The following is a 22367-nucleotide window of genomic DNA, read 5'->3' on the forward strand; positions in this document are numbered from 1 at the left end:
AGCACCTACATTGAACACCTTCAGGAGTAAACTGGATGCTTATCTTGCTGGGATCGTATGACCGCAGCTGACTTCCTGCCCTTTGGGCAGGGGGCTGGACTCGATAATCTCCCGAGGTCCCTTCCAGCCCTAATGTCTATGAAATCTATATGTCAAAAAGGACTTTTTATTGTCCTTGATATTTGTAGCTAGCTAGGAGTTCTGTCACAGCTGTGGCTTTCCTGGTTTGCTCCCTGCAGGTCCAGACCAGTGCAGAGTATTCCTCATTGGAGATGGATCCAGTCTTCCATTCTTTGTAGGTCTGTCTTTTAAGATGCCGGAGGTCCACTAGTTCCCTGGGGAGCCAAGGGAGCTGCCCTTTTGCTGCCTTTCCTCTGAGACAGGATAGATTTTGCTTGCGCTTCCAGGATCGCTTCCTTGAGGAGCAACCACTCATCCTGAACTCCCCTCCCCTTTGGGTTGTGGCCCTTTATAATCTTTTAACTCTTTAAGAAAATATGTCTCAAGTCTCTGCATATGTATTTATCAGCTTGGTTATCCTTCTCGATATTTGTCATATCTACATTGTCCTCATGATAAAGAAATCCTTGAAATAGTGTGCTAAAGAAAGAGATGAAGTCCAGGAATCAAAGGCAGGCTATTGCAAGGGAAGTTGAGCAGAGTACAAATTTGTATATTAAGGGAAATTCTAAAACATCTAGTTTAATGTTTTACTTTATTTTTAATTACCAGTAAAATAAGTAGCAAACCTATATTTAACTGGTATTTTGATTAGAAAATTAGTAACTATTGAGGTTTGGCTATAACATACTATATGATGGAAATTTTTATTTTTGAATGCTGTAAAGGTTGAGGTTGTGAGAGAGTTTTCACGTGCAGAGTTTTTTCTCATTTGAAATAGAATTAAATATATGCAAATATGATTTCCTTGAGAGAGAGTCTTTTCAGGAATGAATGTCAAAGCACTAACTGTTACCAGGTTCTGTTTCCCTTAATTGGACTTGCTACATTTTATGTCTGTCACTCAGTATGCGGTGTTATCATAGGGTTTCACCGCAGGCTACTTGAGCTGTTAGGGATTATCTTTAATTTATTTCAGAATTCATAGCTATGCCAGCTATCATGATATGTTATCCTTAACATATTCAACCTAGGCTTAATTGGAGCTTCAGTTGAATATATGGTGAGTTATATAGTTAGTTAGTGTTGCTAAATGTAATTTGAAAATAATAGGTGTCAATTCTTGCTCCTAGAACAACAACAACCTTGATGCCTGTTGTCGAGTCCTTGCACAGGAGAGCAACAAATACTTATATATGGAGTACCATAGCCCTGATGACACCAGAATGAATAGGAATCGCCTTTTGCACATTAATCTGGGTATCCATCCTCATACCAGCTATCATGGAGGAGATGGAGCTCAACTTAATGGTGGTCGTACACTGGTACATAGCTCAAGTGATGGACACATTGATCCACAACGCACAGCAGGTAAACAGCTGATATGCTTAGTTCAAGAGCCACACTCTGCTCCAGCTGTTGTGGCTGCTTCTCCGAATTACAATCCATTTTTCATGAATGACCAGAATAGAAATGCAGCTACTCCACCTCCACAACCACCTCAACAGCCATCTTCCATCCAACCAGGAATGAACACGTCTGCTATGCAAGGCCCTCCTCCTCCTCCATATATGCACATACCTCGATACAGTACAAATCCGATTACTGTTACGGTATCACAGAACCTCCCCTCTGGACAAACTGTACCCAGAGCTTTACAAATTCTTCCACAGATTCCAAGCAATCTTTATGGGGCTCCTGGTTCTATATATATAAGACAGACATCTCAAAGTTCTTCAGGACGACAGACTCCTCAAAATACACAATGGCATTCATCGCCACAGGGCCCAGTTCCACATTATACTCCACGTCCTCTGCCTGTATATCCACATCAACAGAACTACCAACCTTCTCAGTATTCTCCTAAGCAGCCCCAGATGCCTCAATCAGCTTTTAGATCACCACCTCCTTCTCAATGCCCTTCTCCTTTTGGATCACCTCAGCACCAAGTGCAGTCTACTCAATTAGGCCATCAGAGCTCACATGTGTTTATGCCTCCTAGTCCTTCAACTGTTTCACCCCATCCATATCAACAAGTGCCCCCAAGCTGTCAAAAATTAGGTGGTCATTCAGTATCTTACCTTCCTTATGGTGGACCTAACTTATCCAAAGGTTCCATGAACAAAATAGAAATTACAGTTGAGCCACCACAAAGACCTGTGACTGCAATGAATAGAAGTCCTTCACCGATAAGTAGTCAACCATCTCAACGAAACCAGCACCCGCTATATGCAGCCACTACTCCGCCTTCCGGCTCACCTTCGAGAGGTATGTCAGGTCAACCAAAACATCCGTTTAGTGTTAATCCAGTATATATTACCTACACACAACCAACTGGACCTACAGGTGCACCAACACAATCTCCCCGGGTAATGGTATCTCAGCCAAACCCAACAGTTTTTAAAATCACAGTAGGTCCAGCACCAACTGAGAATCTGTTAAATTTAGTGGACCAAGAAGAGCGTTCTGCAGCACCAGAACCTATTCAGCCCATTTCAGTAATGCCAGGATCTGGAGGAGAGAAAGGATGCCATAAATACCAGAGGAGTTCTAGTTCTGGATCAGATGACTATGCTTATACTCAAGGTAAACTCGTTAACTTCTAACTGAATGAAGCTTGAAAAAAATTGTCTTTAAAATGCAGCTTTAAATTTATTCATCTGCTGCAAAATGGTGAATATTGAGCCTATTCGGAAACCCATAGGTGAATTCTCTGGATACTTTAGTGGGAAAGATTGATGTATTTCTTAAAATTTAATGTTATACGTATGAGTTGGTGAGATTGATTGTCTGCATTGGAGTGGCTTGCTACCACTCTAAAGAAAATGGGACGTCTGAAGAAACTGAGAACCTGTATTGTTACATTTAAAAAGGCAAATGTTTTTATTTTGTAAAAGTTTTGCTTTGATGATCATTGAGACCACTTTAAACGTAAAATGGATAACTGAGCTAAAATGACTTTTTTGACAACAGATATATTTCTTTAGCATATGGTTCTGGGGTAGTCATGCAAAACCAAAAACAATTGCTGCTAAGAATTTGAGTCTAGTTTTAGACAAAACCAAACAAAACAAGTACTAAATGAAAAAAGAACAGAAGAGATTTAGGACAGGGATTAAAATAAAATAAATCCATTATTTGCTTTGATGCAAAAGAACATTATTACTTTAATTTTTATCAAAACTATAGTAATTTATCAAACTACATGGAGGAAATGTGTGTTAGCACGTATTGGGAAGATGTGATAATGTTTATACTACCTATACACAACCATCTTGACCTACAGGTGTACCAACACATTAAGTGTGTCCAAATCTTTTTTGGCAAACAGGTTTGGGGCATGTGTTCTGTGTAAGGTGTGTGTGGGGGGGGGGACGACAAATAATTACAGCCACAATACCAAGTATAAAGTAAATGAGAACTAAGTAATTCTGGATTTCATCAGAAAGCAAACATTTTTGGTAGAAAAGTGCTTTCTTCAGAGGTAGTTTCAGAAATCTGACTGATTACACTTAAAACTTTTTCTGAGGAAACAAGTTAGCATTTAAGTTTGGTGTTCGAGCCATTCAAACAGTAGTAACAGCATAATGCTAACCAGCAGCAGATATTCAAAAAGTTTGTTTCATTTTTAGACCTCTAACATGAGAAGTGTCTACCCTTCTCTTCTGCTGTCTCTGTTCTTCCTTTTTATTTTATAATCCCCATTTCACTAACTTGGTACAGGAGGAGTTGACTCTTTGTTCTACCTTGCATCCTCTGAACTCTTTTGGCATCCCCAGGTAGAATTGCTTTTTGCTGCATCCTTTCCATTCCATTTATACTGAATCGTAAGTTAATTCCTGGGGTGAAAGCAGTCGGGAGAGGAAAGGAAATGAATAAGAATGATGAGTCAGTTGGTATTTGCTTTAGGTACCAATTCCAACTTGTCCATATACTACCTCTGATCTCCTTAGAACTTCCACATAACCTTTAACAACTGGCAAATAATCCACTATATCATAGATTATGTCAAATCTACTGGAGAAACCATAGCTGACTTCATCATCAGTGTTTTGTCATTAAATGTTTGCATCTGTTCTAGATTTGTTGTTTTTTAACTATTTTTTTCCATTTTTTTAATGTATATGTGTATGCTCTTTGCAACAGATTATGGACCCTGACAGACTTTACACTTAAGACATAATTAATTGGTTAATCGCATCTTAAATAGTGACCTAGCCACACTTTCTTTCAGTTAATGGCAAGATAACTGTGGCTTATTTATTATTTTGGTACACAAAATACGTGTAATAACTTTGGCTGGTTCCTGTCACACAATTAACTGAACATGTGGGCAGTTCTCCCAGCATCTGGAGCACACAGGAGCCTTTCTAGATTCCTGTGTGCTCTAGAGCAGAGATTCCCAAACTTTTGTTTTATTGTGTACCCCTTACCAGATTTACTAGCTGCCCATGTACTCCTACCAGCATATGTTTTATATTTAAGCCCCTTAAATGCCAATTATTATAATGAAAATTAAATCCTCCATTACACAATTTCTCCTGCATACTCCCCAGAGATGTCTTGTATATCCCCAGTTTTGGAAACCCTGCTCTAGATGGGATCCCATCAGCTGAATGGGGTGCTTAGCTAGGGGTACCTAGAGAACAAAGCTTGCTACTTGTTGTTGTAAGGTAAGCCCAAGATCTGATGCTCAGTCCACCAATCGTGCCTCCTTCCATGCATGTGTGGCATGGCAGGAAGTGCGATTGTTGGGATTCCTCATTGGATCCAATTGCACCTTTAATGTAGCATCTGTCATGAGCCAGAGTGGCATAAAAAGGTAGTCCTTAGCACAGCAAAGCCCCAGTAGTGATGTGAGTGCTATTGGAAATAGTATATTTTTAACTTATGTTTCAGAACTGAAATTTAAAGGTGAGTACTTTGAAGAGTTTGTTTTTTGCTGATCTGAGAAATATACATTTGACTCTAAATCTCTGCCATCAGTGAAAGTGATCAGATATATGTAGTAGGCAACCATCAGTCCTTTGGATCGTGGCGTATGTGTGAGAGGTCATCAGGATGTGTGACATACATGCCTAGACACGAGTATGGAGGAGTGGAAGCTACCCAGACTGTGCATCCCTCCCTTTATATCACTGAGAGAGAATCCAAAGGCCAGACCAAGTCCAGGCATTCAGTGCCTTGGAGGCTGTAGTTACATGTGCATCCAGGAATCAAGCCCAAACTTTTCCACATGGCAGACAAAGCTACCACTGAACCTCAGCTGCTGCTTTTGGTTCAAAACATTGATCCATAACATTATAACCTAATAAGGTTCCTCATAAATGAGAGAGCCAGTATCTGTCATTTACTGGAAGATGAATAAGCATATTAAAAATAAGATTTGGTTGACTAAAATTTTTTGAGATCAATTCGTGTTGAGGTATTTTTTTAAAAAATTGATGGTATAGTTATGGTCTCTAAAACTCCTTGTTTGCATGAGATGCAAGTCATGCATTTCATTGAGTTTATCGGTTAAATGTCTTTGCCCAGATTAAGATACAGGATTCAGTTTATTCCTTTCTAACGTCTGACAGTGTAGGTTGTTGCCTAGGAAGACTCATGCTTCTTTGAACCAGTTAGCTTCTAAGATGTTATCCCGCTCTACCTTCTGCCTGGCTTCAAACTAACTCAACTAACCACTTCTCAATTCAGTATTAAAATTTAATAAGATTTCCTGGGTTTTTTCATCCCTGCATCTTGAATTCAAGTTTCTATAAATTCTAAAGTTTAAGTACTACTGCTTCCGGCACAGAAGTGGCAACCAATAAGAACACTGCATTTTCATGCTTCTGGCTCACCTCCTGTTTTTCTGTTTTACTTCAGTAAAATCTGTCACGTTTTTGTTTAGTTCTGTCTGTAGCCCATTCTTCTCTTTCAATTTGATATGCAGTTCTACTTTCGGTGTTTTGTTCCTTCTTATGATCTTTCTGTTTATATTATTTTGAATAGAGTTCAAGAAAGAGAGGGGCTGCACATGCTTTGCATGTAGCAACACTTACAGATTCTGTAATGATTTTGTGCATTCCTTTTTTTAACTTAGCAGGGATCCAGGTTTTCTGTTTGCTGTGGTAGAATATGGATTTTGTCATTTATAGGAGGAAACTGCGGGTTTTCCCTTGCAGGCTGGCAGAGTTCCAGCCTGCAAGGGACTGCTTGGGGGGGAGAGGGTAGGGGTTGGCATGTGCGTGCATGCTTGCACACATGCACATAACAGCCAGGCAGTGTGGTGGAGAGTAGCTCCTGTAGCTCCCTCCAGGTAAGTCTGTGGGGGGAGACATAGGCAATGCATGGGAAGGCACAGGCAGTGCATCAGGGGGATGCATGTGCCTCTCAGATTTCTTCACCCGCAACGGTGTGCAGGGCCGCAGCCTGGTCGGACCAGCTTCAGGTGACTTGCCTCCATGGCCCAGCAGGCAGGACCCAGCATGGGAGGGAGTGTTGCGCTGCCATGGCTGCCAGTCAGGCATGATGGTAGTGCACAGTTGTGTCCCCTGCTGCTGGCAGGTGGGCAGGGGGCACCACACGTTGGTGACCATAGAACGGTGCTCCCTCCCACACTGGGTCCCATCCTCTGGGTGGAGGAGGCAGCTCTTCCCTGGAGCTGGTCTGGCCAGGCTGCAGCACCACGCCCCTCTGGGCACAGAAATCTAAAGGAACACCTTCCCCCCACGCACCCCTGTGCAACCCGTCTTCCCCCCACATCACCTGTACCCATACTTCCCCCGCCTCCCCCCACATCCATCCTGTTCTCCAACACCAAGTCCCTTTCCTCACATTGGGGTGGGACAAGGGGCAGTGGGTCAGGAGTGAGGACCAGCAGCAGAACCAGAGGGCTGGGGATTGGGAGTGAGGGCACCAGCAGGGCTGAGGAGTTGTAGGGGACTTCTGGTTGGGAGTGACGGGCACTGATAGAGCCAGGGGGCTGTGGCTTGGGAGTTAGGGGCAGGACACCAACATATCAGGACAGCTCAATGCTACAAAGCAGTGGGGGGAGGGGTAGCAGCTGCAGCTGGACCCATGTTTTGGTGAGTGAAAGGGGCAGGGGGAGCTCTGATTTTCTATGATAAAATCAAATACCAAAATAGGTATTTAGGATTTATTTTATTATACTGATTGAGGCACTGGAGGGCTTCCAAATAGTTTTAAAATTGTAAATATACCAATAAAATATTGTGTTCAACTGATAACTGTATGTATAGTGGCATTTTATTTTAATTGCAAAAAAATGTGGATTTTGGGTTTTTCATCAGAATTTGGGGTTTTTAAACAGAGAAAACCAGGATCCCTGCTTATCAGCAGGAACATAGTCACAATGAATCAATCTGCAGATAAAACTGTTACTTGGTCAGTTTTCCTTTATGAATACCAGAAGTGAAACTTTTTCCCTTTGCCCTCCCCTCTGCATTCTTCTTGTCAAGAAGGTAGAAAGCAGCAGGTATTAGACTGGTCATCTGGGTTAACTACCGAAATGCAACCTTGTGGCATCAAAGGAAAATACGGAGGAAAATTCTTTCTGATCTCTGTTCTGAAAAATGAACCTGCTCAAGAATTGCCTCGGGAGCTCAACATAAGATTTCTTTGCTTGCAACTCTAGGTGATAAATTTCAGCCCAAAGAAGGACAAACATATGAGGCAAAATGTAAATTGAGCAAGGTTTTTGGAAATGGAATTGTGGAGTTAAATCCTAGAGGAATTGATCTCTTTGTATTCACATACTTATAACGGTTTAGATATGTCTTACTTTAATCAGGACTTTTCCAAGTTTATTACTTCTGCCTGTGAACATAGGTGAATTTGTGACTTTTGGAATCTAAAGTTGCTACTGTTCCAAAGGCCAGAAGCAGTTTTAAAAACTTAATTGCATATTCTGCATGAGTACTGCAAAGGATGAGGTTGACATTTGGTTAATGTTTGAGGCCTTGTGGGTAATCAGATGACATTTTTAAACACCAGCTGTGATATGCATCTTTTATACTCGGTAAATCTTGCCTCTGGTGTGTATTCTTGTCAGTGGAATGTTATTATAACTAGGTTGCTCTTTCATCCTGAGAAGCTCTCTCCTTGTACAGGTGTCTTTGTATTTTTGAGGGGAGAAAGACCCTATACAAAAAAAGAAGCATTGACCAAAATGGTAATATCATCTTCAAATTACTAAGACACAGTTTTTGTTCAGGAAGACCTTATTGTGCTGAATCATAGATCATTTGGCATGAAGCATCTTTACACTGATACTCAGCTGCATGTTTATGATCACCTATTTTTTGGAAAGGTCACTTGTGTAAGAGTTGAGTTTTCTATCTTTATGCCAGGTATTATGCTAACTATTTCTTCCCTGTAATACTGTAGCCTTGCTATTGCATCAGCGAGCAAGGATGGAGAGATTAGCAAAAGAACTGAAGTTTGAGAAAGAGGAGCTTGAGCGACTGAAAGCTGAAGTTAATGGTATGGAGCATGATCTGATTCAGAGGCGACTTAGAAGAGTAAGCTGTACAACCTCAATCCCAACAGTAAGCAGTTTGTACTACTATCTAGTACTTTAAGAAAAAAATGAGTCAAATTTTTGGGGCATCTGTTAGGAGCACAGAGAAACCTATATATGCCTGCTTTTTTTTTTTGCTCCACAACAATGGTTGCTTTCAAAACATTGTGTGAGCACATTTCAAAATAAGATCTAATCAGGAAACCTGTTTTGGCATACATGGAGCTTGCTGTGCAGGCCCCACAACAATTGTTAAAAACTAATTTCAGTAAGCTGGGCTACTCTCACTGTCTGGAATATATCTGTACTCCTAAACTACTTCCATCCACTTCCTACCTGTGGAAAATGTAAGGTTGTTTAAGGCAAAATTTGTGCCCTCTATTTTTACTGGGTGCACTTGGGTATGCTATGGCTTGTTGCTAAGTTATACCAATCAGTTTAGCTTTACCCATTATTAATCACTGCCATTAGACATGGGTAACTTTCTGGTATAGAAAGGGCTAACATCCACACTTATGTATGCAAGTGTCACATTGGACAAGTCGGTTCCTTACTTAATACTATCAGTTCTCTGCAGCAGGGGTGTTAGCCCAATTTATATTGGGCTATATGTTTTGCTGTGACATTAGATCTCCCTGAAGTGGAAAAAAATGTTACTTATGACTTTATACAGAAGTGAAAATGATAATAAGGTTAACACAAACTTCAAGTGAAATTCTGAACTTGATATAAAACTGGATTCAGTGATTTCACTGGAGTCATCCTTGGCTTAACTAAGAACAAAATTTGCTTCATTCAAAGATACTAAAGGCAATACGCAGCTGAATGTGTAATATAGTGCAGGCATCCTTTGCATCTAAGTACTTCCATCATAAGTTTGTTTCTGTCATTGTCTTTTTACAAGCGAGAGCACACCTGATAACTTTAACTAACTAGAATTTGTTCTAGTCCCCGTTCATTCCCTAAATGCCCCATGGACAGTCCATTAAAACAGTCATTAAACATTCTTGTTTTCATTCAGGTTCAGCTGCAGTTATACCCACGTATGGTGACCCTGCCTGTTCCCTGATAACATTATTAAAAACTGTGTAAGATTGTTGCATTTGTGCTGGAGTTGATGCTCACTTTTCCACAATTGCTATTTTGGGTCCTCTCTTACTAGCCGGAGGAAATGACCAGATTGAGAAGCCTGAACAGACAGCTCCAGATAAATGTTGACTGTACATTGAAAGAAGTTGACCTCCTTCAGTCGAGAGGTATAGGCTTGGTTATTATTTGTAACATGTAAGTTTAATATAGTTTGTGTGACTAGTAGCTTGGGATTTTTCAACTAAAACTGGATTTTACTGTTACCAAGTCATTACTTCAGAATGAATGATACCTCTATTTTCCCCTCTCTTTCCCCAGTTACGAACTAGTTAGATGATTTTTTTCTGTCAATAAAGCTTGCTTATAAAAATATTAAATATCACCCACATTTAAATAAATTAATATTTGGAATTTGTAGCTAAAAAGAGCTTTGTCAAGACAATCAAATAGCAGATGCATATACTCAGATAATGCTTCTGAATCAAAGTGTTCAACTTCATAATATATTTATAGGTTTTTGTTGTAAACATGTCTCCTGAGAGGTAAACATGTGTCTGCTATTACTTTTTGTGACACTGGTAGTAAATAAATTGCTGCATTGGTATTCTCACTGTGTCACAGCTGCCACTTTAAAGCTTTGAACACACTTGCTGTATTCACATTTTGCTAACGTGGGCCATTTTTCCAAGATAACAAAAAGACCATAGAAACTAATAATCTAAGACGTTTAAGAATACTTTGTTTTATAATCATGGGTATATCAAGAAAGTATCACCAACTAAAAACAGTATCTTTAAATAACATTTCTTTGTTGGGAGTGGGGATCAGTCTCAATTATGTCCTTTAAATCAGGGTGTCAAACATGGCCCGCAGACTGGATCTGGCCCATGGAGCCCCACAGCCTGTGCTGTCCTGGGACTGATCTGACCCACACGGGGCTTGTCTTCTGGCTAGATCTGGCCTACAGACCCTGCCTTCTCCCCCAGCATACCTGATCCAGTACCTGGTCTGTGACTCACACTGCATGTGCCACAGATTCTGAAGTGGCTGGAACAGGCGCCACACGCAGTATAGTCCTACTGGAGTGGCAGCAGTGCTGCACATCTACACCTGCTACAGCCAGTCTGGGACTTATGTCACATGGCACCTCTGAGCACCTCATGCAACGCAGATCCATCTGGAGTGGGTACTATGTGTGTCATGCGTCCCAGAGCGGGCACTATGTATGACATCGTTTGGGTAGGGTGGCCGCTGCTCCAGGATCCACACTGTACACTGTGCAGGTCCCAGACCAGCTGAACTGGTAACTGAATCAGGTGTGCTGGGTGAGGGGAAGGAGAAAAGGAAGGAGTCCATGGGCCTGATCCAGCCTGCAGACCAGTTCCACCCCACACATCTGACCCACACTTTAAATCTCTCAGATGTCATGCCATTATTGTTGTTACATGTACATAAACTATCTGGCAGACATCTGCATGCTGATGTGTAAAAATCTGAGACCATTAAAGGAGCATCAGTCCATTAAAGGAAATAAAACCTTGACATAAAACTTCCACTTCAAGGTGCTGGATTCTTTCTGTACTGTTGTTCTTCCTTAAGAGCATGCCCAAAACCCCTGGAAGAGAATTTCAGCACCACTGAAATTCTTGCAAAGATGAAATTTGGGGCTGGTATATTGGCATCTGCAGTGGTGGAAGTGCAATTGGAACTTCCAAAGCAAACTGCTGCTGTTTTATCACGAAGTTGTATTATGTTGAATTCTATGCTTTTAAAGGACAAGGGCTAACTTGACTGTTAGGTTTTTGCTAGTTGCTCAAGTACTTCAAATCTGACCTGTAAAAATAGACTAAAAGTTCACAGCCTAGGAATTTCCTCTAATGGAGAAACAGTCTTAGGAAACATACAGAGCACAGTGAAACAGATTCCTGAAGTGTTCAGGTGACTCTTATTTCTCTGTGGGGGCTGTGATCTCATTTTGTAATTGAGCATACTTAAGACAAGTTGATTATCAGAATATGGAATTTGACATGCAACGATTTCTACCAAAACACTTCCAATCTCTTTTAGCCACAAAATTAAGTCTGAGCCAGGTCCAGAGTCTGAGAATATGGGAAAAGAAAGACCAATCAGCAACTTTATACAGCATACTTAAAGGGAGGTGGTGCTCTCCCTTACCTTAGGGGTCTTCAGGAGGAGACTGGACAAGCACCTTGCTGAGGTCATCTGACCCCAGTACTCTTTCCTGCTTAGGGCAGGGGGTTGGACTCGATCACCTACTGAGGCCCCTTCCGACCGTAATATCTATGAATATATAAACAAATAAAATGAATTAGCCAATGGTATTCTTGCAGTATGGAGAACAGATTAAGAAAAAAAATATGTACAATGAAACTACAGTGATTAAACGAAATCATAGAAAGAATAGAAACTGCCTGTGGTTTCATATCAACCAGGGCACAAAGAGAACCTGTACAGAGATGAGGGCTAATCGCTACTGAAATCCAAGATCACTTTAATCTGCCTTTAATCCAGGGTATGGAATTCCTTTAATTCTTGCATGTGCTTGTATTAGAATTGATTTGTCTTTGTAAAACACAACTAACCTACTGGAATTTCAATTTCCTTCTGAAATTACAGCAGTGGAAGAGATGATAAAATTTAATCTAAAGCAAATAAAGCAGAAAATCAGGAGGCTAGGCCAAAAGGTCAAAGGAAGTGTTGAAACTTTATATGACAAAACAAGTTAACTGTTGAAGTATACCTTTCAAGAGTTCACATGTGGAAAGGACGTGTATAATAAAGCCTTACATTTAGAACATCAGTACAGTACTATTACCAAGATAATTTTAGGTCTGGTTATCTAGATTAATTTTCCTTTTAGTCAAAGACCTCAATTTAATCAAAATTCTTTATAACTTCATTATTGTCTCTCATTTATCTTCATTTTGCTTCTAGAAATTTTTGGGCATTATTTTTAGACCTGAATTTATTATCACTGCTTTGCAGATAATACTATAGCTTTACTGATCAATATAGTTACAGAGAGTAGCATAATTTCCAGATTTGCTAAGCAGTCTGCTACAATTTATTCCATGAAGTACGATGTTTCAAAAGTAAAAGAGAGCAATAGGATGGTGTTGTGTATAAGTCAGGAAAATATGGAGGGAGGAAAAATTGAGTTGATGTGCAAGTATCTGTAAACCCTAATATCTCTTCTAACTGTTCCTCTGTTTCTCCTAACAGGGAACTTTGATCCAAAAGCCACAAGTAACTTTTATGATAATATAGAGCCCGGTCCTGTTGTGCCACCAAAGCCATGTAAAAAAGGTGAGTTGTCAAATAAGCATCAAGGATGGCAATAATAAGCATCTGTCTGTCTTGTGAGACGGTAGCATTTTGTTGAATGAGACATCAGCAAGGTTTCACTTTCAGAATGAGAGTTCCTTTGTTTAATAATATTACTGAAATTATTTCAGTACAGTCTGTACTAGCAGGAAAAATTTTACTTTATACATTTTACAAGCTGTGCCATTAAAATATTTAAACAGGTTTACCTCGATACAACAGCAGCAATTCTGGTGATACTGTGTTTGCAGAGTAGTGTAGTAGTTACTGTGAAGATCTATGGCTTTTGTGGGTTGTTTATTATAGATGAGGCTCCTCAATCCATATTTACACTTTTAAAAGGTGGGTGGTTTCTAGAAAAAATGGACTGATGCATCATGCACCCCAATTAGAGTGCTTTGTTATTACTTTCAATAGGAGTAGAGGATTTGGGGAAGGGAATTAGGAACCCAAAGTAGAGGATGGTGAGTATTAGAATATGGCAGTCATATTTTTTATCAGAGGTACACCTATATTTCACTGTCTTTGTCCTGGTGCCTTCCAGCAGAGCAGCACAGGGCAACGACTTCACAAGCTTTGGTGTTCTCGAAAGGTAGGTCAGTATGAAAAGAGAGATGTAGGTACTGATCAGTATTTGCTTTTTTAAATCCTTTTGCTCTTTATTGAAAAATTTGTATATAGAAATTACAGCTAAAGTAAGATGAGGGGCCTGATCTGGCAGGTGTGATGCTGTTGCAGCATGGCTAATCCATGCCAACAGCATTATGTTTGGCCCAGTCACAGCAACCAGTATTATTTGAATTGATATCCGTCATACTCAGGACAGTTTGGGCTTGTGACTACAGCAATAGCTGTAGCAGGTAGTTGGCTTCTGGGAAGAAGCTAGGTGCCATAGGTCAGTAGGTGGGCATCAAGCCTAAGGGCATGACCCAGAAACTAAAAGCTGGGAAGTCAGTAAGATAAGTAACCAGCATCAGGATTCCAGGATTCTCTAGTGTGGGGTTCCACTTTGCTACGGGCCACAGAAGAATTAATTTAGTTTGTGAATAACCTCATTCCCTCCTTTAAGTACATGCGTAAAGGCACCCAAAGGGTGCTGACAGTGAAAGGATGGTATCAGAGTGCTCAGACTAGAACCTGTGGAACCAACAGGTATCCCTTAGTGTAGAGGTCAACCTTTTGCCACCGGAGACCAGAGTTTGCAGCAGGTGCACATCAGGGATCCCCCAGAGAACCCAGCCTGTCTTTGCTTACCCTCACTGCAGCCAGTCCCTCTATTGTGAGTGTAAGCACTGGCATGAGAAAGCAGCAGGAGGGCTACAGAGGAAATGGGTGGCTCAGCACAGCTGCATGCTGCTGGATCCCATATGCCAAGCGGGTTGCCAACACCTGTTTGAATGTAGGTTGCCAGCCCCTGCTTCGGTGTTTTTTGGCACATATTTTTATTTTATTTTAGTTCCTGACTTATCTTGAAATAATTATTCTCAAATGGCAAAATTAACTGCAATGTAAAAATATGTATCTGCCTCTGAAGCATTCTACAATGAACAGCCAAGGTACTGAACAAAGCACACCATTAGGTAAATATCGTTATGAATTCGCCATTGTCTTTAATAAGTAATATGAAAGAGAAAATACTGGCAACTATTTAAACGACACTTGCTAAAGTAATGGAAAATACACTGGCATGTGAATGGGGAACTGTTTAAAAGTACAGGTTACATAAACAAGTTCTGATTGCTAGTGCATCTTCTTTGAAAACATTCTTCAAGGAAGAAAAATCAGGCTTTTAAAAGTCTTTTTGACATTTTTGTACAAATCAGAAGATCATTTTCCAGCTTGTGATGTTAATATTTTTTTGTTTAATGTTCTGAAATAATCACCCAGTCTATAATTAAATAGAAAGGAGACAGTAGAAACGAGAACTATTAAATGCTTTGTAAATGATAATTAAATCAGATGCTGCTAGTTGCCAGTTGTGGATTCAGGAACAAGACAAGAGGGACACATGTACAATGAGCTCTGAGCTCACTGCCTAATCAGTGTTGGCTCCTTCCAGGGCTCTGTGGAGCAGTTAGCTCTGAGCTCACCAGCTTATCGAATCAGGGTCTGGCTGAAGCCTCTTCTCTTGCATGGCTGTGAAGCCCATGGGGTAAATGCTGCTGCTCTTCACCCTTTTCTTCTCTTCCCCTCCCTGCTGAATTAAGGGGAATAAGCAGTAGGGCCGTGCGAAGCTTCGCTTGCTAATTTGATTCAGAGGAGATTCAGCCCTATTCGGCAGCCAAATATCCGAATCAAATTGAGAGACCGATTAAAAAAAGTCCAAATTGATCCAAAGCCTCCGAATCAATTTGGAGGTGATTTGGGCAGTCAACGCTTGCTGCCACAAGGAGCTGAACCTGGAATCCATGCCAGTAAGCAGTGGGTGGAGGGGAGGGGCTGGAGGAGGGGGGAGGGGACCCCTGCCTGCTCCCTATGCCCCCTGACCCTTGTCTGCTTCCTCAGTCTGCCCCTCCCCTCCCCCCCCATGGCTGCCCTGCCTGGCCCCAGCATCTTGGTGCTTTAATAAAAAAAAAAGAAAAAAAGAAAAAAAAAAAATGGCCAGCACTCAGTGGCTGCTGCAGTGGCCATCGGGGCCTCTGGGGGCTTGTGGCAGAGCCTCCCCCACGCAGTGCAGGGAAATGCAGGGCACTGGGGATCGCCTCCCTGGCCTGGCAGGAGCCAATGAGTGCAGGGCACTTTTTTGTTTGTTTTTAAAGAGTCGGGACGCTGGAGCCCGGCAGGGCAGTCATTGACAGGGCTGGGAAAGCAGGCAGGGAATGAGACTTGTTTTGATTCAGAGATGCGGCCGAACCTCCGAATCAAATTTGGTCAAATTGATTTGGGACAATGATTCGAATCACCGAATCGAATCACTGTCCCCCAAATCAGCTGAATCTGAAGTGAATACTAGCCACTTTGCATGGGCCTAATGAGCAGCAGTAGCTGTGCTCGCCCTCTGGTCTGTGGATGTGAGCAAAAGCAGGGCTCTAGTTAGACCCCTCAGTGAAAACTCATGTGCGATACAATGAAAGCAGGGTGTGACCCCGCTGCTACACCCCTTTTGGATCTGTCTGCTAGTTGATAACATCTCTTCAAAATAATAATAATAGGAAAAGGTATATAAATACTAATAAACTATTTAATTCAAAACCTAGCAAGTCGTATTAGGTGCAGTTCCAGCAAATTAATCATTTATTGACCATCAGGGCAATGGAATATTGCCTTTATCTGCATAGCCTCCTTCATGCTATTGTACCTAAAATATTTATGAAAAAGAACCTATCCGAATACCACATTGCTTCCTTTCAGGATCTTTTGGCAGGAAGCAAGGGGGGGTGGCCTTTGCTGAACTGGGGAAATTGTCTACATTAGTATATTCATATTGAAAAACCATGTTGTGCTAAAGGAAGTTTGTGACAGACTTTAATTCGATGCATCTTTTCTGAAGAAACGTTTTCAAAGTGACTTTCCAGGTAAAATGTTCATGGAAAATGGCAAGCTTGGGAGGGTGACTGGTACATTTAAACTAGTTCATACTGAACTCTCAAGAGGGTTATAGAAGAATGTTCTTGGCAAGCATTTTGACAGTACCAGTAACCGAATAATAGTAGCAGCCACTCTTATACAGCAATGTTCTGTGATTCTATATAGGCGCAAGAATTCAGCTATTACTAGTTATAATGAAAGTGGAAAAACATGTATATTATGTTTTCAAATGTAATATGCAGCTTTTTAGTAATACTTCCAGATTCATGTTAATATAGCATATTTATTGTTAATATTACCATTTAGTAATATAATCTTAGATCATTCTAATTTAATAAAGGCTTTATTTGAAAAATAACCTGACTTTTTTTTTCTGTAGAGCATCAAACCAGCTCCAAACAAATGCCACGGACTCAGCCAAGAGATGAAGACTTTGAAGGGGCTCCATGGAACTGTGATAGCTGCACATTTTTGAACCACCCAGCTCTAAACCGCTGTGAGCAATGTGAAATGCCACGGTACACCTGAAATTCAGAAAGGGGCTGCATTAGGTTGAAAACGGGCTCTTGAGCCAAGAGTCGTAGGAGAAGGAAACATGGGGAACCTTTCAGTCTGCCTACCAGCCTTTGCCAACCAACTATTTTCAAATTGGAAAAGGGGACATACATGTGAAACTGTTTCCATTCATGCCACACTAAGGAATAAATTGGGGAGGGGAGGATATTTTTTTCTTATCCCGTTGTGGTGAGAAAGGCAGAAAAGACCCCCTAAACCAGAGAAGGATTCACTCCGAAGAATGTACACAGGAAGGCAGAAAGCTGCTGCTGTTTTTTCCCTGTGGCTCTAGTTGTTGCTCAGTGACCCTCACTTTATTTTTTTTTTTTTAATTTTTTTAAGTTTAGACCTTTAAGTCACAGTGTGAAAAGTTACAGGTATCCAGAAAAACTGAAGAGCCAGGGCTGATTTGCCTGGCCACAGCTAGCTGGAAACAAAGGCTCCCTGTGCTTCTAGATTGTAAACTACTGAAAAAGGAAGACAGGAAAATGCAACCATACATTTTGCAACACACAGAAAACAAAGAGAAGGGTATTTGTAATTGCTGCTTTTTTCAGGGTAATTTAAGTCTACACAAAACGTGCTGTTTTGAATTGTGATTTAGGTGAGTAAATGAGGTATTACATTAGCCTTACGAAAGTACAATCAGAGGTGATTTTACAATCCCTTTTGCTTGTACAGTGCTCACCAACCTGTGTCAACACTGGTAATTAACTAAGAACTAATTCTATTATATTACAGATGAAAATACTGCTGCATGATTTCATTAGGCCATTGTGTTTTAAAGCTAAAAGTAAAGTATGCTTTTATATACAACGTTCTTCTGAGACTGTACTCTGTAGCAGTACAGTGAACGTATGCCAAATGCGGAACTATTCCAAATTCTGTTTGGAAGACTTGAGCTCAGCAATGGATATGTATGAGAAGTGTTTGCGCCCTGTTACTTAGGCCTTTTCAGCTTCCAATTTTGTGAAGAATTCATGTTTACAGCACAGAAGGTACTTTGTGCCCCAAACCTGAGTTAGCTGAAAAACAATTAATCAATATTAGCTCTTCAATAAAGGTTTATTTGCACATTGTTTGTAAACCAGCCTGTATAAAATAGCAGATGCCAGACCTCAAAAAGTTGCACACGGCATTTTTTTTTTTTTTAATTTTGGTCAGAAAATGTTTGCAATCAAGTGAAGAATACAGAATATTTGCAAACTAAAAATCCTACTGGTACTTTTATGCACATGAATACTGTATCAATAAGGTGATGTTCAGTTTGTTTGAATGCTTCAGGTTGGTGTAATAAAGTACTCAATTGTGAAATCAAAACGTTTTGGTTTGGGCAGCTGAATGATGATGATAAATTGTGTGACTGATTTAGGGTAGGTTTTGTACTGGTCAAAGCTGGTGCAGTGCATTTAAATTTTTTTCATCAGAACTTTGTTACTTAAAGCTGGATACTTTCACAGCATTTGTGGGGAAGTATTTCTTATATTGACCATATTGCTATCCTATTGTCTTCCCTCCCTCCAGTTTTTAAAGTTAGCAGTACAAAACTGTGATCTTGTGACTCATGTCAGGAACTTGTATTTTATCTGGTATGATATTGAAATATGTTCCTGAACTCTTCAGATCTTAAGCATAATCTTTAAATAAGCTATTTAATTGATTGCTAGCAGACTTACTGAAGTGTGTAGCATTGATAAGCATAATTAAGTCAAAGGCATCAGAATTAAAAAGTTCTTTTTATACATTCATAATGGCTTTTTGATGTTCTGTGAAGAACCCAGTGTGTCTGAAAAAGAACCCCACTTTCCAGAGGAACTTAAAATGCAAGTAAATATTTGTCATTTTGCCTGCATAAATGAATAGTGAGGGTGGGGATGAGGGGGTGGGGAGAAGGATAAACTGAAATATTTTTCTTCCTTGAGAGATGACAAACGTCATTACCTGTTTGTATGTTCAGTTACTCAATACAGTACTGATAATTCCATAGTTTTTCTGTATGACACCTTTGCCTTTGTATGATTTTAGTGTTTTGTCCAGTCCTATTTTTGTTGAATTGTTAACAGTTTTAATTTATCCTGGGATTATAAAATGATAACAACTAAAAGGACAGTCAGCCAATGAGAGTAGAGGGTAACATGCTTGAACCGTTTATGCCACTTTGTTTTGAAACAGAGAAAATGCTGCTTTAAAAAAAATGCATGCCGCCCATAAATTCTATGAGCTCTAATAATCACAACTGCATGGTAACTGGTATAAGGAGACATTCATAGTTTTTGTTAACAAACACAGGACAGCCTGAGAGATGCTTTTGGAAAAGTGGCAGTGCCGTCACATGGGAAGTATGAAAAAATCCTATAGTATTTAATCTTTTCATTACTCTCATTTGCTGGTTGTACAAAGAGTATTAAATATTTCTGTTTGTTCTTTTACTCGCAAAGGTCCATGCTCAAACATTTAATAGGGAAAACTTTGTGGTACTTGAATATCATTAGTTTGTGAGAACACAGAATGTGTTTGAAATTTTAGATCATGCATTTTTCCTTTTCAAAGCAGGTGACACCTCTTGTGCCCCAACTGAACTGTAGTTTATGCCAAAAAGGTTGGTTTGTGTAATATTTATTTAATGCACATAAAACCCTAATGTCAGCTGGCATATAAAATGCACTGTATTGTATAAAAGTTTTGTGTCTGTATGTGTGGATGGTGGGGTGCTGATGCTGTTGTGTTGAGTTTATGCACTAGTATTTTTTTGTTTTGTTTTTTAATAACTGAACTTTCCCTCAGCTGTGCTAATAGATGGTACAGTTGGTAACCAATGTGGACATTAGGTATTCAGAATAGATGAACAGCAACATCAAATTGACTTTTTATAAAGGCTTATTTTCTATTTAGTAGACTGTTAAGATCATTTCCCTTAAATTAGAGAATACTACTGTAGTTCTGAAAAGTTTTTGTTAGAATGCGGCTTGTGGAAAATACTTCAGAATGTAGTAAACCAAAAGAAATCCTAAACTTGGGTATGCTTCTAATTTGATGTAATTATCAACTTTTGCTTGTTTGGGAGAGGAAGAAGGGGGCTAAGAAGCAAATGATAATGCTTTGTAAGATGTAGTCTTAGAACAGAATGAATTGTGTGTATGTCTCTGATGGGGGGATGTGTGAGTATGTGTTAACTCTTGAGATGGGAGGTATGATGAGAAAGTGTAATAATTTTTAAAGAGCTGGTCTCAGTCTTAGTACTTCCTGAACATAACATGCTACTAAATCATGTTTTCTTTAATGTTTTTTTCTTCCAGTTACTGTATCTGTCCGAGTTACACATCTCGCATTTTGACTTTATAATGGCAACAGAGTTTTACACTGATTGACTGTAAAATCTTTTGGAATTGAATTTAGGAATATTTAAGCGTTGAAATTGGGATGGCAAAAAATAAAGACTATTTAAAAAAAAACTTAAATGTGAGAATATTAAATATGCTTAAAAATGAAATTATGTTGATATCAAGGCTTTTTTTAAATTTAGTGGTATACCCTAGAATGTGAAAATGGCTTTTATAGTAAGAGGTGGAGGGTTGGGTTCATAGATACTTCAACAGCTTTTTTGGTACTGTCAAACTTATGTGGTCTGCTCCTACAGTGAATCTCCAATCCCCATAATGACAGAAAGGAGAAAAAAATGTAGTCAGTACTGCCTCTGCATGCTGCACCTATTTTATTTTCTTCCAAAATGTTAACTTTAAATAAAGTTGGCCATAATTGCAGTTTACCGAATTTTTTTTAGTCTGGGGCATTTTCATTGCTATTTACGTCCATAAATATTAATGCAATTTTTTTTATTTGTTTGAATAATCAGAGGTCGGTGGAATTAATGCAATATTATCATTTTAGATTCTCAAGACCTTGAAATGTTTTTTTGGGTTTTTTTGTTTTTTTTTAACTGTGTTCTTGAAAATTTATTTATTTATGGTGGTACCCATGTATCTGATCCATATTTCCTGCTGTGTGAAACGGTTACGTTTTTTCATTAAAACAAGACATGATCTTGTTAAATCCTGTATATATGGTGTCTCTACATTTTAGATTTGTGTATGCTGTGAATGAACTTACTACTAAAAAATAAAATTGTACAAAGGCATTAAGAGGCTATGCATGCATGGTACCTCCAGAAAGTGCATACTCAAAGAGTTGCAGATTCCTGCAAAAATAAATGAATAAACTAAGAAAACATCACATCCTGCATCTGTTCTCGTGTGTAGTAGAAGACATTTATGAAAGATTGTGTTTTCTTGGTTTGACACTCAGCTGTTTTTAAGTGTAATCTTTACAACACACATATTGGTCATCAATGTATTTCCTTCTGAGTGACTGTGTTGAGTTTGGGCTCCAAATCCCATTGGATCTTCAGGGGTGGACTGTAACAGCATCTGCAGCCCCTTCATGTGCATAGGTGCTCTGTGTAGATTAGACTGCAGAATTGGTACCTTAACATTTAGTGAACATCATTTGTAAATTTTGTAAAATATTTTCTTTTCTGTTCTGTTTTGTTCTGTTCTTTGCTTTTTGCGAGTCAGGATTATGACCATAACAGCTGTCATCTTTCTGATTTAAATGAAGGTGTCCTCTCCTACTTGGTTCCACATAGCATTACATTTGTTTACTACAAAGGCAAAGGTCCTTCATTATCTAACCAAAAAAGAAGCGTTTTGGATGATAGTACAGGTTTCCCCCACCAACCACAGTTTTGAGTATTTTTATACAAATTTCAGGAAGTGTTTTGTATTCCAGAGAAAGATCTGATTTAATTTTTAATTCACTGAAGTACTCTGTTGAAAGATATTAAAGTAACTTACAGTCAAAGGGGTAGGAGAACAAGAACCACTGTTAACAGATGTTGTTCAGAATGACACCTTGAATTATTACCATTATGAGATTTTTCCCCAAAGACGTAAATGAGAAAGTTTAGATTGAATTGTATATAAACTTTCCTGTTTTCTTAAGAAATATTTACTTTCGGCAGTATTGTATTACTGTACAAAGTGCTTTCTGTAGCACCTGGTTTTGTAAATTCTAAAGCTTAAAGAATTGTCTTGTGGTGTGATAGATTTTATGAGACTGAACATCTTTATTTCTTTTAGAGTTTCAGTATGATGTGTGGCACCAGGTAAGTACTTGTTTTAATTGTAGCTTCTTAGAATAAATGTATTGG

General features: G+C 39.5%; 1 protein-coding gene across 4 annotated transcripts in view; it reads left to right on the forward strand.

The window, feature by feature from the left end:
- The window catches only part of TAB3 (TGF-beta activated kinase 1/MAP3K7 binding protein 3), an 89649-nt gene extending 68258 nt beyond the window's left edge, over positions 1 to 21391 (forward strand). For 2 of the 4 annotated variants that reach the window (XM_019529135.1, XM_019529134.1), the window contains exons 3-7: positions 1254 to 2706; positions 8512 to 8672; positions 9807 to 9900; positions 12977 to 13060; positions 16986 to 21391. In XM_019529135.1, coding sequence (XP_019384680.1) covers positions 1254 to 2706; positions 8512 to 8672; positions 9807 to 9900; positions 12977 to 13060; positions 16986 to 17134 — 1941 coding nt within the window. In that variant the 3' untranslated portion in view covers positions 17135 to 21391. The remainder of the gene's footprint in view (positions 1 to 1253; positions 2707 to 8511; positions 8673 to 9806; positions 9901 to 12976; positions 13061 to 16985) is intronic. The other 2 variants (XM_019529136.1, XM_019529137.1) reach the window with 2 other exon arrangements.
- The last annotated feature ends 976 nt before the right edge of the window (positions 21392 to 22367 follow it).

This window comes from Crocodylus porosus, unplaced genomic scaffold (genome assembly GCF_001723895.1).
Source record: "Crocodylus porosus isolate Cpor-Errol unplaced genomic scaffold, CroPor_comp1, whole genome shotgun sequence".
NCBI lineage: Eukaryota > Metazoa > Chordata > Crocodylia > Crocodylidae > Crocodylus > Crocodylus porosus.